The sequence below is a fragment of the Micropterus salmoides genome, unplaced genomic scaffold (assembly GCF_014851395.1).
Source record: "Micropterus salmoides isolate LMB-PRFRI ecotype aquatic unplaced genomic scaffold, ASM1485139v1 Ms_hic_scaffold_4, whole genome shotgun sequence".
Classification (NCBI taxonomy): domain Eukaryota; kingdom Metazoa; phylum Chordata; class Actinopteri; order Centrarchiformes; family Centrarchidae; genus Micropterus; species Micropterus salmoides.
Genome location: NW_024043372.1, coordinates 13,902,150 through 13,916,476, shown reverse-complemented (window position 1 = coordinate 13,916,476; position 14,327 = coordinate 13,902,150). Strand labels below are relative to the sequence as shown.

Genomic DNA, 14,327 nt, shown 5'->3' with positions numbered 1-14,327 from the left:
GTTTGCTCCACCTGTGTCCATCCAGCCTTGTGAGTCATCAAGTGTCCCTGCTTGTCTCCTGTCATGTTTAGCTGTGTTTCTGGATTTTGTTGGGAAGTATTGAATTTTGGATTATGTTCTGTGCCTTTTGGATTTGTTTGCTTTGTATTTTGATTGCTTCCCTGTTTTGGACTCTTGCCTTCCTCATTACCACCTAATACTGTTAACTTATGTTGTTCTTATTAAACTCCATAAACTGAATCTGCTCAGCCTGGTGGCCTGAAAAGCAGATGTATATAATTGGCAAGTAACCAGGAGCCAGGGAGGAGAGCAAGAGTTATCACCACACCCACAGCACCCAGACACAGATCGACAAAACACACAGGGGGACACCGGAAAGGGAAAACACAAGCAAAAGGCTGACGTCACAGCTGTTACTGTGACAGATAGCCTTGAAACTACGTCTTTAATAGAACAAATTTCAGTCCACTTGTTTTTTTTACTGTGAGACAAATATTGATCATCTTGTGCATCCAATATAGAGATAGTAAAGTATACAGAGAGTATTTAGCTCAGCTTAGCTTAAACACTGACAGCCGTGGAAACTGTATACACACCTATCAATAGTAGACCGAACTAAATTCTCGCAAAAATATATGTACAGAAGAAAAAATGCAAAACTGAATATAGCTAAAAGGACATTTTAAAACTGAGCATTGGGCTCAACTATGACAGAGCTAACAACAAACCTATAAAAATAAAGTATAAGTAATAAGTATTTGATAGCATATCTATCTAACTACATTAAAAAATATGACCTTCAACTGAATTTCTATTAATAATAAAAATATGAGACAGCTAATTAAAAAACATCCTGATGAGTTCAAGAAAATGTTGTATCAATCTTATAATTAAACAAAGTGCCTGTATAGTCATATAGCCATTAAGAACAAAGAAGCACAAAAACAAGGAAAATCTTCTTTCACTCATTTTTGACAACTGTTAATGTTACTACTGAGATTGTTGTTTGTCGTCTGGCTTATCTGAGATCCTTGATGTTCTTCTCCATGTACAATATACCGTCTCCAGATCTTCAGGTATGCTGTCCTGATCTTTTGTATTTTGAAAGCATACACAACTGGGTTTACAGCTGAGTTAGCGTGAGAAAGCAGGATGCCAACGTAGAAGGCTATTTCTGGTACATCATTCGGTCCACCAAAGTAAACAATGCAGTTCATTATGTGGAGAGGGAGCCAGGCCAGGGCAAACAGAGCCAAGACCAGAGACAAAGATGCTGCCAGCTGTTTCTCTTTCCTTAGGTAGTTCTGAGACTGTTTTTGGACACCATTACCTGGTTTCTGTTGAAGGTTTCCTCGTATAGTACAGAAGACATACCCATACAAAACAGTCATCACCAACAGGGGTGTCAGGGTACAAAGAAAAAAGTTGAAGTAAACCAGATATGACATTGGGATCACTGATATAAACTGGCAGACAAAAGTAGAGTTGACTGAGTTGGGCAAAGTTTCGTGGTTGTGCCATCCAAGCATGGGAGCAAAACTCAGTGGTATTGCAACAAGGCAACATGCTGCTACCGCAAGCCAAGAATGTGTCTGTGTTACAGTCCTTTTGTACCTATAGAGAAAAGCAATAATGATTGGCATCATCAATTATGTTGCTATACATACAAAAGGGTCAGAGTTGAGTTAAGATAAAATAATATAAAAATACAAAACTTTTGATTCAAAGTTTTGATTAGAAGCACTATTTAATTTTTCTCTGCACAATAAATCTTCCAGAAAAAACGTTACCTGAGAGGGATATAGACCCGGAAGAATCGGTCCACCGCAATAGCAGCAAGAGACAAAACTGAGACCAGGGTCAACAGGATGACCACACAGCTGATGAAGAGACAGCCATAGAATGAAGTCTTGACTCGTCCGTCCACCAGCACAGCCAACGGTATGGCCACACAGCCAACCATCAAGTCAGCCACAGCCAGACAGACAATAAGGCAGAAGGTAGGTTGTTGAATGCTTTTACTGGTCCACAGTGCCAAAATAACCAACATATTACCAAGACAGCAGCTAACAGCAATGAGCACCTCCAACAACGTGTAGATCACAACCCCTACATCCATTGTGTCTGAATGTGAGCCTGAGCCTGAATGTGCTGAGCCCTTATGAAACTATTGCGGAAGTCCTCAGCCTTTTAGCAAGTTTTAAAAAAGTATATGCATACGATATCTGCTGATAAAAAAAAAAATCTAATCAGGTTGTTGCAAGGGTTTCATAATAGTCACTAAAAAACAGAGGAAGCCACAAAGCCACATCCTTACCCCCACACAGACCCACATGTGCTGAAAGTGGCTGGATTGGTGCAGCTGAAGTGTTTATGCAGGTCAGGCGGCGCATTACAAATTCTGGTTCACATTTTGGCATTCAAGTGCATTTCTGCTTACTGTGGCTACTTTACCAATGCAAGTTCTGTCCATGGAGCTAGTTCTTTAATTCAACAAGAAGACCTCCAAAATGGTTGTAGTCCAGCTGTTCAGGAGAGGTTCTAATCCCATTCAAGAATATCAAGGGTTTAGCTTCCACTTTGTCAATAAAACCGAGGAAATTCTGTCAGTGTAATGGTTGGAAACACAAACAGTATTGGAGATTTAACCAGCTGGCTTCACTGTTAACTCTGGTTCTTTAGTCTCCCAAAGATGAGTTAAATGTTACAAGGAACAGATTTTGTTCAATTTACAGATCAAAACATATGAAAGATCTACCAGTCAGGTTCAGAAATACTTTATTGATCCTCGATGGGAAATTCTTGTGTAACAGTTGCTTGATTTGCACATCAAGGCATTAAAGGAACAGAAATCACAGGGCGTTTGTAAGTAGAATATAAGGAAGATACAAATCTAAAAATAAATATACAAATAAAAAATATTTAAAAAAGAGTAAAATGTACAGTATTTACAGTATACGACAGAAGTGTAATGATAAATAGTAGTAATAATGAGCACTGAATGTGGAGAGGAAGAATGGATTAAAATCCTTAAAAATTGCAGTATTGGAAAGAATTTAGCACATTAAGGCTCATAAAACATCCTCAGCCTGCAGATGTTAAAGGAGACCTATTATACTGCTTTTCCAGTCCTATATTGTAGTTCTGTGACTCCTGTATGGCAGCTTTGCATGATTCAAAAATTTTTTTTCTTATACTGATTTTTCATTTCAGCCTCTGTCTGATCAAGCTGTAGATGCTCCTGTCACTTTTTTTGTTAAATTCATTGAATATTTCCACACGGTTCGCTAGCTCATAGTTTTGGGTGTGTACTATGAAAAAAAATCTGGGTTTCCTACACAGCCCTGGCTCTGTAAATGGAAATGAAAGAAAGGGGTGCAGACCATCCCAACAACATGGTTCCAGCCAATCAGCAACAGGTGGCATTAAGTGTTCGTGGACAGGAGAGAGTTCTGTACACCAGCACATTCAAACATGCTTGATTCCAGGCACCGTGAAGAATGAGAGATGGCAAAGAAACAGCCAAATAGGAAAAGGTCTGAAGAGTATACGCCAATTATATGTTTGTAAACATTAGGGATGCGCGCACAACATGGTTGCAGAAAACCCGGACGAGAGAGAGAGGAGTTAGCTAGCAAAAATAATACGATAAGTTATACATAGTAGTTAGATATCAAAACATTACATTTTATATTGAATAGATGGTACATATTTAAAATGTTCTCCGCATACTACAACAGCTTGTCACCCAGCGATAAGAATTTATTCAACTTCAAGAAGTTATTCAACTAAACTTATGTTAGTGAGTGGGATACGTCTTACAGATCCGTTTTCCATAGCGCCTTGTCAATGGTTAAACGACGAAACAAAATGGCCAAGCATTCAATGGCCAGAAATATATAATTACCTGATTGACACTCCAAGCGTTTATACCCAGGAGAAGTTGAAATCGTACAAATCACCAGGTTTCACCACTGTGGAAAACCCCAGAAATGCCCATTTTATAAATGAGCCACACTGATTCATTGCCGGATAGTGCGACAATTAACCTCCTCCCGGTAAATATCAGTGTGTCGGAAGGAGAGACTGGGAGAGGAGCAGTGACAGAAGTGGCCGGAGCAAAATGCTCTTATTTTGTCAGAAAGAAGAAAATCAAAGTAAGGTAGTAAATCTCTTGGGTAACGTTTTTCATCTGTGACTTTTCAACCATTCGCCCATCCTGTACACTTCACTTCACCGTCGGATCATCATTCTACATTCGCCTTGCAAGGTTATTTGCGGAAACAGACAAAACATTCACAACCCAGCAGCAAAAACCTGACTGGACTGACTGACTGGACTCGTTTTTCTGTACTATGACGTTTTGTTTGTGCCTGAGAAACTGAACCAGCTTTATTTATCTTTTTTTGCTTTGGCACTGGACTCAATTTATCTTTGTGTTTTTGAAATGAATTGCAACTGATTTGTGTTTTTGAGATTGTTTGGTTTAAGTGTGCAGAAAACCCGAAGTGGAATTTACAGTTGGATTGTGTTTTACTTTGTGATTGTGTTTTTGTGTGAAATCTTTAAATACACCAATATTTTGTTTTGTGATAAGCTTTTGAGTTTGTGGTGTTTCTTTGTTTTATGGTCATTCAGTGGGAGGGTGTAACTGTGCAACTCAGATAAAAAAGTGGCACCCCAGATGGGACTTGGAAAAGTATAATTGAATGACAAAATATCTCAAAAAATAAAAACGCACACCTATTGTGAAGATAAAACTTATATTTATTTTTTGGTACAAACAAAACTGACACATACAAAATGGCTGCTAACTCAGAGTCCTTGTGGTGTGAAATGGAAGGAGGATCAGTAGTCACTACTGCCAAATGTCAATGTTGTGCCGGCCCGGGAGTTACCTCCTACAACATACTCTCTGTTGGAGATGGATCTCACTGTGTTTTCTGAACTTGCTCATCCCTTAACGCCGTTGAAATAGTCATGGAGGACCTCGGCCTGAAATTTCTGCCTTAGAGGAAACCTTTTCTGGCTATGGGATTCAGCAACACCTTCAGAAAATTGCGGAGGATCAACTTCACCACCGGCAGGAACTAAAAAATTCATATGTGGAGGAAAACCACAAGAGCTGGGAGAAATACTTACCTGAATTCTGTTTTGCATTGAACTCAGCAGTGCATGTGTCCACAGGACACATGCTTCTTCTGAAAGGCCCCTTGGATGCTGAGCTCAAGCCACAGCTTTGTGATCCTGATACACCTGCATATGCTACTGCTAACCAGATAGCAGAGTTCAAGAAACTTGTAAGTGGCAACCTGGAAAAAGCAAAACAAAGGCAAAAGAAAAACTATGTCAAAGGGAGGAGAAACTGTGATTTTTCAGACAAAGATCGTGTCTGGCTCGGTACTCACCCTTACTCCAAGGCTGATAAGTCAAACTGGCACCACGGTGGAGAGGTCCTTATCGTGTTACCAGGAAAACTGGCCTCTTAAACTATGAGGTGGTCCTAGAGAATACTGGAGAAGACTTAAGTGTTGTTAACGTGGCCCAACTCAAACCATGCTATCGCACAGCCGAGGAAATGGACAGAGAACGTCGACGGATCCTTGAACTATTTGAAGAGGAAAGCGACGGGGAGGATTTCCTTCGTGTCTCTGCCTCAAGTGTGGAGGAAGATAGTATTATGAGAAAAAATTTAACACAGGCCCTAGATAAGAGAAGGGGGGGAAAAAGCCTTCCTTACGAGGTAAGACAGAGGTTCTGCCTAGCCAAAGACAGGGTAAGAAGACGGAGTAGTACAAGGCCTGGGTTATCGTCAACAAGACCAACAACTGTATTCTGACTGCAGACTGCACCAGTATGGCTGGGTATGTAACATACGACATTTATGAAATTATATTGGTTATGGAGTGGTGGATAAGATGCATGCCTTTGGTGTGGGAGACCTGGGTTCAACTCCCCACTGTGACACATCCACCAATGTGTCCCTGAGCAAGACACTTAACCCCTAGTTTCTCCAGAGGCGTGCGACCTCTGACATATATAGCAATTGTACGTCACTTTGGATAAAGGTGTCAGCTAAATGTAATGTAAATGTATTACATTTTATTATTATTTATCCAATCCAGTATTTGTCAGGAAGATAATCCAACTCAATTTCACTGCTTATTTTCTGAAATCATCCAGCTGTTGTTATTGACATGGATAGCCTAAAGCACCACTTACACCAATGTGTTTCATTCATTAGATAGCTAGGAATAAATGTTGTGCAGGTTAGGGTGATGCTGCAGCCATGCAGCTGCCCTTATGTTTAAAGTTGAGCTGTGGGTCAGGATGGGAAAGATGGAGAATTGTTGTACTTCAGGGACAAATATGGCTCCACACATCCAAGAGAGAGGTGAAGCCAGGTAGACTGAGTGAGATCAGCTTCAGAAAGCCTAAGAGGTCAGACACCCAACTGCAGCCAGCCAGAGCAAAGCGTAAGAAAGAGCAATGTCAAAGGTAGACGCAATCTGAATTTAGACAAGATCAGGCCATGTACATATAACAAGCAGCAGGTATAAATTATATTTATAACCTTATATTTATGACTTTTTATTAAGCCATTACTATCATTCATATAAAAAAGTTATAACGAGTGCCAAGGTACTATTATAACAGATGTAACCAGCTGTGGTTGCAATTTGAATTAAAATAAGATATCTAACATATATTTTATTGTGTATTTAGAGCTGACAGATGAAGACATATCAGATCTGAAAGTCTTGGCACCTAACGCAGCTGTGCTCACTAGCATGGACTTCAGTGACACTGATTCTGCATCCAAATCACAGAGACCGGAGACCTGCCAGAGCCACTGTTAGCTCTGTATGCTGCCACTCTGAGATGCCTCTGCCCAAATAAAATGCAAGAGAGAAGTGAAGATACCTTTGCAAAACTGGGGCGAGAATTAACTAATGAGCAGTGTGTAAACCTTGAGCTTACGACTAGAAATCAGTCCCACTCTCAGGCCTGGCACACACACAGAACTGGCAGGATAACAAGCACAACCTTACGTCATGTATGCACTGTAAAAACCAAAAAGGCAAAAACAAACCTTGTACGACAGGTTATGCACTACAGCAATCAGGACTTATCCCATGTCCCAGCAGTACTTTGGGGAAGAGATATAGAGGACACAGCCAGGAGACAATACACAGAAATAATGTGTAACTCTGTTTTCTGTGTCTTGTTGTGAGGCCTGACAAACCACATCTTGGGGCATCGCAGGATGGAATGGCACACTGTACCTGCTGTGGGAAAGCAGCTGTTGAGATTAAGTGTCCATACAAATACCGTGATGGTCTGACGGGGAGCAGTGAGGACACACAGTTATGCTTACACAAAGCACTACACCTAAACAGGAACCATTTCCACTACACATGCGCCAGAGTAAGAAGAAAGGTTGTGGAGTGGTACTGTGAATAGTGCAAAAATTAATGAGTCAGAATGAAATGTACATAGAAGGAAATTATTTAATACACACTAGTATTTTACATCAAAGCACGAGCTAATAACAAATGTACAGCAATAATTATTATTATAAATAAATAAATATAATAATATAATTAGAAAAATCTGTCTATCTGTACTTATTTATTGTTATTCTATTTTATTTATGTGTTTGTGTCTGCCCTTTTTATTTACTTGCCAAGGCTGTCTACATCACTATATCATATTTTGGTTTTGATAATACTGCTTTCTCTGACATTTTCATTTGGAGTATGTTAATATGTTTGTTTTGTTTTTTTAAATTTACATTACATTTTTGTTATTGTTAATATAACATTATTATATTATGTATATAATAATATATTATATATATATATGTACAGATGTATATAAGTATTTATTTTGACTCTATTACTTAAATTTGCAATGTATAATCATAATTTCTAATATTATTGCTGTTTGCTGTGTGGATTTGTGCATTTTATATCAAATAATTTGGAGACTCAAATTTCCTTCTCTCTCTCTCTCTGAGAAAGAAAAGGAGGGGGTTTGAGATATCAACCCTCTACGGACAGCTGAAGCAACCAAAGGAGCAGGTGAAAGGTTTGTTTTCCCTAAGTGCTGTTTCTGGGCAGTTCGATCATAAAACTTGCCACCTCTGGTGCCGCAGCCAGATAAGGCTCGGTGCCTGACTGTTAAAATGACAAAGAAACACTAACCAGAGATTACAAACAGCCTATCAGAACTCTTTTGGAAAGAGGGGAGGAAACCCTAAACTGCCCCCCGCCCACATGTAATCATTGCAACTGACCTCCCTCTTTGTTAATTACCTCACATCAAAGGATATTCTCCTCTTCACGCCCAGACGTGAGAAACTCCAGGACACCAGAGGACAGACCTGAACTCTTTGTGTAAACAAAGAGTACTGTCTCCTCTAAACTCAAAGCATTACCTTATTTAATTAAATAAGTTACTTAACTAGGTCTCTCCACTCCATTTGAGTAGTTATGTTACCATGTTGTTGTTGATATAGTTGTTGAAAAGAATCTAAATAAGTAATATATATAATATATAATAAAATAATAATTTTGCAGTGTTTTAATTTTCAGCAAGGTCACCTGACATTGCCTCATTTTATGTTGTAACCAATGCTTTGTTCTCAACACTTTTTGACACTTCTTTTAGAAAGGATATGATAAAGAAATGTCATCCTATACTCGATTAAATTTCCATCTTGAATTTAATGTTAAATCACTAAATTCCCCAGATCTTGAGCAAAGGGTTGTTTTAGGATTAATCAAAGCTATCCTCATGGAACCAGAGCTCCATGGACAAAATGGACAAAATAAGTATTACATGCCATCGTTCTGAAATGCCGTTTAATGTATAAATGTCACTCTGTATTTACCTGTCCATAATCTGATGCCATTCGTGTAATTTGCTTATACTCTCTAAGTAAGAATGTGTAACAACCAATATTGTCCAGAAAGCTAGTTACGTTCCTCTCATCAGATGTGATTCCTAGGAAATGCTAACCTTAAGGTTGAACTACTGACAATTGTTTTCCTTTTTATCAAATGCTTAAAACTAAGAACGGTATACCCGTTTGACAATTAAGGTTTGATTGTGGGAAGATATTTGATTACAATATGCGCAAATAGATTTTTGAATAGACATATTAAAAGTTTAAAGAATAGACAGTTTCTCAGGAAACCGGAAACAAGCCCTCAGGGGAACAAAGGACTGCCCTCTGGGAACCACGCCCCAACAAACAAAAGCAGCGACACACGCTCTCTTGCCCTCTCTCTTCTTTTGTTCTCTTCAACTGCACTTAGCATGCGCCCAGCTTGCTCCCGTCTCCCAGCAACACCCTAAGAAGTTCGACCCGGCGCAGCGAAGGCTCTTTGTTCGTTTCATGCCACACACACGAAGCGCCGCGACCTCGACTTTTCCCTCGTTCCCAGCAACTTACTTGCTTTTTTATTTTATTTTATTTTGTTTGTTAAAAGTTATCATTCTGTTAACTTACACAATTTTAATTCAAGAACGACCAAGTTCTTTTTAAGCTTCCAACCACGTGGGCCCACCAGCAGTAACAAAGGACATCCAAAAAGAACAGCCTAATTGCCAGACCGAGGACGGTCAACACTGGAGTGTTTTTCTTCATTCAGACACGGAGAACCCGCGGAAGATTTCCTAGCAGAAAGCCAGGAATCGGGCAGCTAGCGTGGGGACACATGCACCGCTTTGCTGTTAATAGAGCTAAAGGAAAATTGAGTGTTTCCTTTAGCTGCTCATTCTCCAATTTCAGTTTGTTGATCTCTGAACGCAGGTTTACACACTCTGCAGAAAGTTGTCTGTACTTGTGTTTCAGTGGACCGTGGCTTTTGAAATACAGAGTAGTAGAAGTCGTGGACTTCTAAAAGATGCATTGTAACTTGTTTTAACTTAGATTTTCTCTATTATTTGATGTATGTTTTCAGAAAGGAGACAGCATGTGCTAAACAGAATACTTTTCAACTTTATTCACAACATAGTTATGCTGTATTGAAAATATGTACAAACAGGGTGACCTGATTCATCCTAATAGTGACTGCCCTATATTAGTTAAAATGTTAGAAGTTCTTACCAGTGCAAGGACCAGCACCAGGCTCCATTCTGCAGTCATCTGAGGACAGGCAAGCGACTGAGGATTCTGATGCAACCTCATCAGTAACTTCTGTGGACAGGTGTACATCATCTGGTGGTCTGTGGGTGGTTTTCTCTCTTATTCTTTTCCTCTTAAATCTGATACTCAGAGAAGAGAGCAAGCAGTCAGTCCAAAATAGTTTAGTTGCTTGGTAGATCACAGAGGCAATCAATTCCCAAATTAAGTCAAGTGTAAATCACATCCTCAAAGGACTTTATAAGACAATGCAGACATAACAGAAACAATCTGGTCCAAGAAATCCTCTTGACAAAAATAATGTGACATTAAATTACTCGCCATACATTCCCTGCTCTTCGATGCATGCAGAGAATGTATGGCGACTCGAGTAATGATGTGATCCCAGTGAGCAACTAAATAAGGTGAAAGTGACAATATTTACCTCTCAAGTTTTGCCTCGCCTTTGCTTATTTCACACTTGGTTGAGTAGGAAAAAACAGACGGGACAAAGTCAGGACTACTGAAGTCCATGGATACCTCTCCTGTACAAAAAAAGTTAGGTCTGTTAGTGTTACAGTTAAATTTAGTCTGAGTTCGCTATAACCGCGTTATTAGCCAAATACTAGGTAAACTTACTAGACTAGCTAAACGTCAGGTTAACCAACTAGCAAGACAACATAATGCAACTGAACCAAGGTAACTTTAAGTTAGCTACTAATTTTAGCTAGCTCGTCTCAGACTTGTATATTGTTCTGCATTCTACTATTAGATAAGTGTACAACTTAATACATCAGAGTTTTTTGTTGTAAGCTAAACCGAGTGATGTGGGTGATTTAGCGCAACTTACCTGATATGAAGGGAGAACTGCAGAGTCGAGCGTTTTTAATTAGGTTCTCGTTCCAGTCGGTTCTGAGGGCTTGTAACCCAAGATGTCTGCGGTTGGCGTTAAAAGGAGTGTGAGTTGATGGTATTCGGTAAAACTTCAGACCTTTGTTTACAGATTTTTGATTCTGGCAACCCACTGCACAACACAACATTTTTCCTGGGTTTGTTTTTCAGTTCCTTACGACTACTACGTTACTACTACTAGATTACTACTACTAAAGTTACTTTTACTTCTAACTACATAATCTTCTTCGTCTTCTAATTCCAGGCAGTGTGGATACCTTTCTAGCTGTCACACTGCCGCAGGCAGGGAGGTGACGGTTGGTGTGTTGTGTGTTTGTGTTTGAGTTTATTTTGTCCCTTTTTGAGCGTGTGAGAGGTGCTTGGTGGGTTTTGGTTTTGTCTGGTCTCTGTCTCTCTCCTTCTCCCTCTCGCCTGTCCTTTTCTCCCTCTTCCTCAGGGCGGAGTTGTGGGCTGCACCACTGGGCTGTTCTCCCCAGCTGCAGGCAATGTGCTGCTCAGACACCTGTCTCCTGTCATCATCAGGACTGGCTTTTATACCCTGCCTTCTCCTCAGTTCACCGCCGGATTATTAAGTCTGGTTTTGCCTTTGGAGACCCTGCTCTGCTCTCGTGTCGCCCAGTCACGAAGAACACCTGGCTGGAGACTTTTCCCACCGTAGTCTTACATCTCAGTCAGCCCTGTTACCTGCCTTGCCTGGCCTCGCACTTACCAGTCCTGCCACACCGGAAGAACCTTACCCCCAAGCATTGAGCCTATCGAACCATATCTTGTGTTCAGTCAACTGTGTGAATATCCTTCCGAGCTGTGTTCTTGTCTGCATCTGGGTTCTGAGCAAAAAAATCCCTGACACTAACACATTGCTGCCTCCCACAGGGCAAATATATTCCCATTTATAATCCTATTAATCAAGGTGGTTGCCGGTCAGAAGCTGACCGCTGCTGACGATGCAGCAATCGATGTGACGTGTGATAATTCCCCTATAAACAGAAAGAAAGTTTCATGACCAGACAAGGGCAAAGGCGTTTCAACTCTGGAGAAACCTCAGAGATATGTTGGGACAGTGAGGGAGATGGCATAGTGAGACTTTGTGCAATTTCAAACATGGCGGTGAGCAGCTTAACAAACATTTCAGACAATCCGCCCACACACACACACAAATTTAAGTTGTCCATGGTTGTCAATTTGTAGTTGCCTTGCTCTTTATGTATTTCATTTAGTTCACACTGCTGTGCTGTCTTATTTATTTTACTTGACTTTTTCCTTTTCTCTTTGTTGTTTAGTTGTTTTATTTTCTCTGCTGTTTATTGCTCTTTATTGTCTCCTGTCACCTGGCCAGACCAAATTTGGACCCTGAAAGTATTGGTGCACACAGCACACTCTTATGAAACTACAAAACAGATGGCAAACAGCGGCTTCATGCCAATTTGTTTGATAAGTTTGGATATACAACACAACCCTACAGTGATATTGCATAATATGATTCTCTTATATGTTTACTTATTACTTATGATTGCTCATATGATACTCAATATTGTGTGACATGCTTATCTTAGGTAACTCAGCAGTTAAGACAGAAGCTTGTGCTGAATAACAGGAAACCGGGCCCTGAAACCAATACACTCTGACACACTTCACACTTGTCACTCACATGACAGCCCTTAAGGCACACTAGAAATATTCTACACCTATTGACAACTTCCATATAAGGTAACATGGGATGTGCAGCTGGGTGATGTCTCTTCAACATATACACAGCTTAGCAGAAGAGTAGTCAGACCTTGACTTAGGTAGCGTGCAGGAAGGGTCTCCAGATATATCTGTTTCAATAAAGGTGCAGTTTGAATCTGATATCTCGTCTCCTCTAAGTCCTTTTCCATCAACCAACTTGGGGAAGTTGTTGCACTTCCACATAAGTAAACATAAAATCTTTCTGTCTGGAAATGCTAACATTCAGGGTTAACGTTCAGTTAAATTGGCTTTGTACTCACTCAGACGGGATTATCTATGACAAAACTGAACCCATTTGTGCTGGGGGGGGGGGGGGGGGGGGATGTTGCTATTTCCTGTTTACTTTCAAAGTAAAAAGTTGTTTCCTGTCCTGGTTGATTGTTTGCTCCACCTGTGTCCATCCAGCCTTGTGAGTCATCAAGTGTCCCTGCTTGTCTCTTGTCAAGTTTACCTGTGTTTCTGTATTTTATTGTGAAGTATTGGATTTTGGATTATCTTCTGTGCCTTTTGGATTTGTTTGCTTTATATTTTGATTGCTTCCCTGTTTTGGACTCTTGCCTTCCTCATTATCGCCTAATGCTGGGTACACGCCAAAGGATTTTTTACATCTTATAAGATTTTCAAAATATGATATACCACAAATATGAGGAGAAAAAATCCTAGTTTTAACCGTTTTGCTCCTATAGTGTGTGGTGTGCCATGATGAGACAAAGACAGCACACTTACTACATTCAGCCAAGATCACACACATAATATACTTTGTTGCTATTTGGTCAGCTACCTGGTAATGACAATGCGCAAGCTATTTCTGACCAAGTCTTCTCTTTGTTCAGTCTGTTGTGGTATGTTTTACACGACACGTTGAACAAACATTCGTGCTGTTGCCACAAATCTACAAGCTGATCCTCCATCTCTGCTGTCCACATTAATTTCACCTTGTGCTGCGCCATGACTGCGTTTCTTACGCTGCCGTCTTCAATCATCTCGCCTTCTGATTGGATATTGTTTCGTTTCACGTCATAATCTCCAGAACGTGCGCGCGTTTGTCCTCGGGGATCCGATCCGAACCTGATCGGAAAACCGTATTCGACCGTAAATATTCAACATGTTGAATATTTATTTACGATTCCCGATCGGGGCGCCTCCGACGGTCTTCCGATCAGGTTCGGACACTCTTAACACCAAGGAAGAATCTGATTAGATAATCTGTAGAACCATCAAGATAATCGGGACATAGCTAGGATTGTCGGAAGGGGGGAAATCAGCCCGATTATCTTTAGGTGTGTACCCAGCATAAGACTGTTAACTTATGTTGTACAATCAAACTCCATAAACTGAATCTGCTCAGCCTGGTGGCCTGAAAAGCAGATGTATATAATTGGCAAGAAATCAGGAGCCAGGGAGGAGAGCAAGAGTCATCACCACGCCCACAGCACCCAGACACAGAAAGATCGACAAAACACACTGGGGGACGCCGGAAAGGGAAAAACACAAGCAAAAGGCTGACGTCACAGCATTGGGCTCAACTATGACAGAGCTAACAACAAACCTAATC

General features: G+C 40.4%; 1 protein-coding gene across 3 annotated transcripts; it reads right to left on the bottom strand.

The window, feature by feature from the left end:
* Positions 1-375: 375 nt before the first annotated feature.
* Positions 376-8,422, bottom strand: LOC119886116 (adenosine receptor A1-like). 3 transcript variants are annotated; one of them, XM_038696649.1, is made up of 3 exons: positions 5,143-8,422; positions 1,791-5,048; positions 376-1,614 (listed from the first exon to the last, which is right to left on the bottom strand). In XM_038696649.1, the coding sequence occupies exons 2-3, from the start codon at positions 2,117-2,119 to the stop codon at positions 966-968; spliced, it is 978 nt and encodes a 325-aa protein (XP_038552577.1). In that variant the 5' UTR covers positions 2,120-5,048; positions 5,143-8,422; the 3' UTR covers positions 376-965. The 3 variants fall into 3 exon arrangements, with proteins under 3 accessions (XP_038552577.1, XP_038552578.1, XP_038552576.1); XM_038696650.1 differs by having other exon boundaries at positions 1,791-5,312; positions 5,409-8,422; XM_038696648.1 differs by having other exon boundaries at positions 1,791-8,422.
* Positions 8,423-14,327: the final 5,905 nt, after the last annotated feature.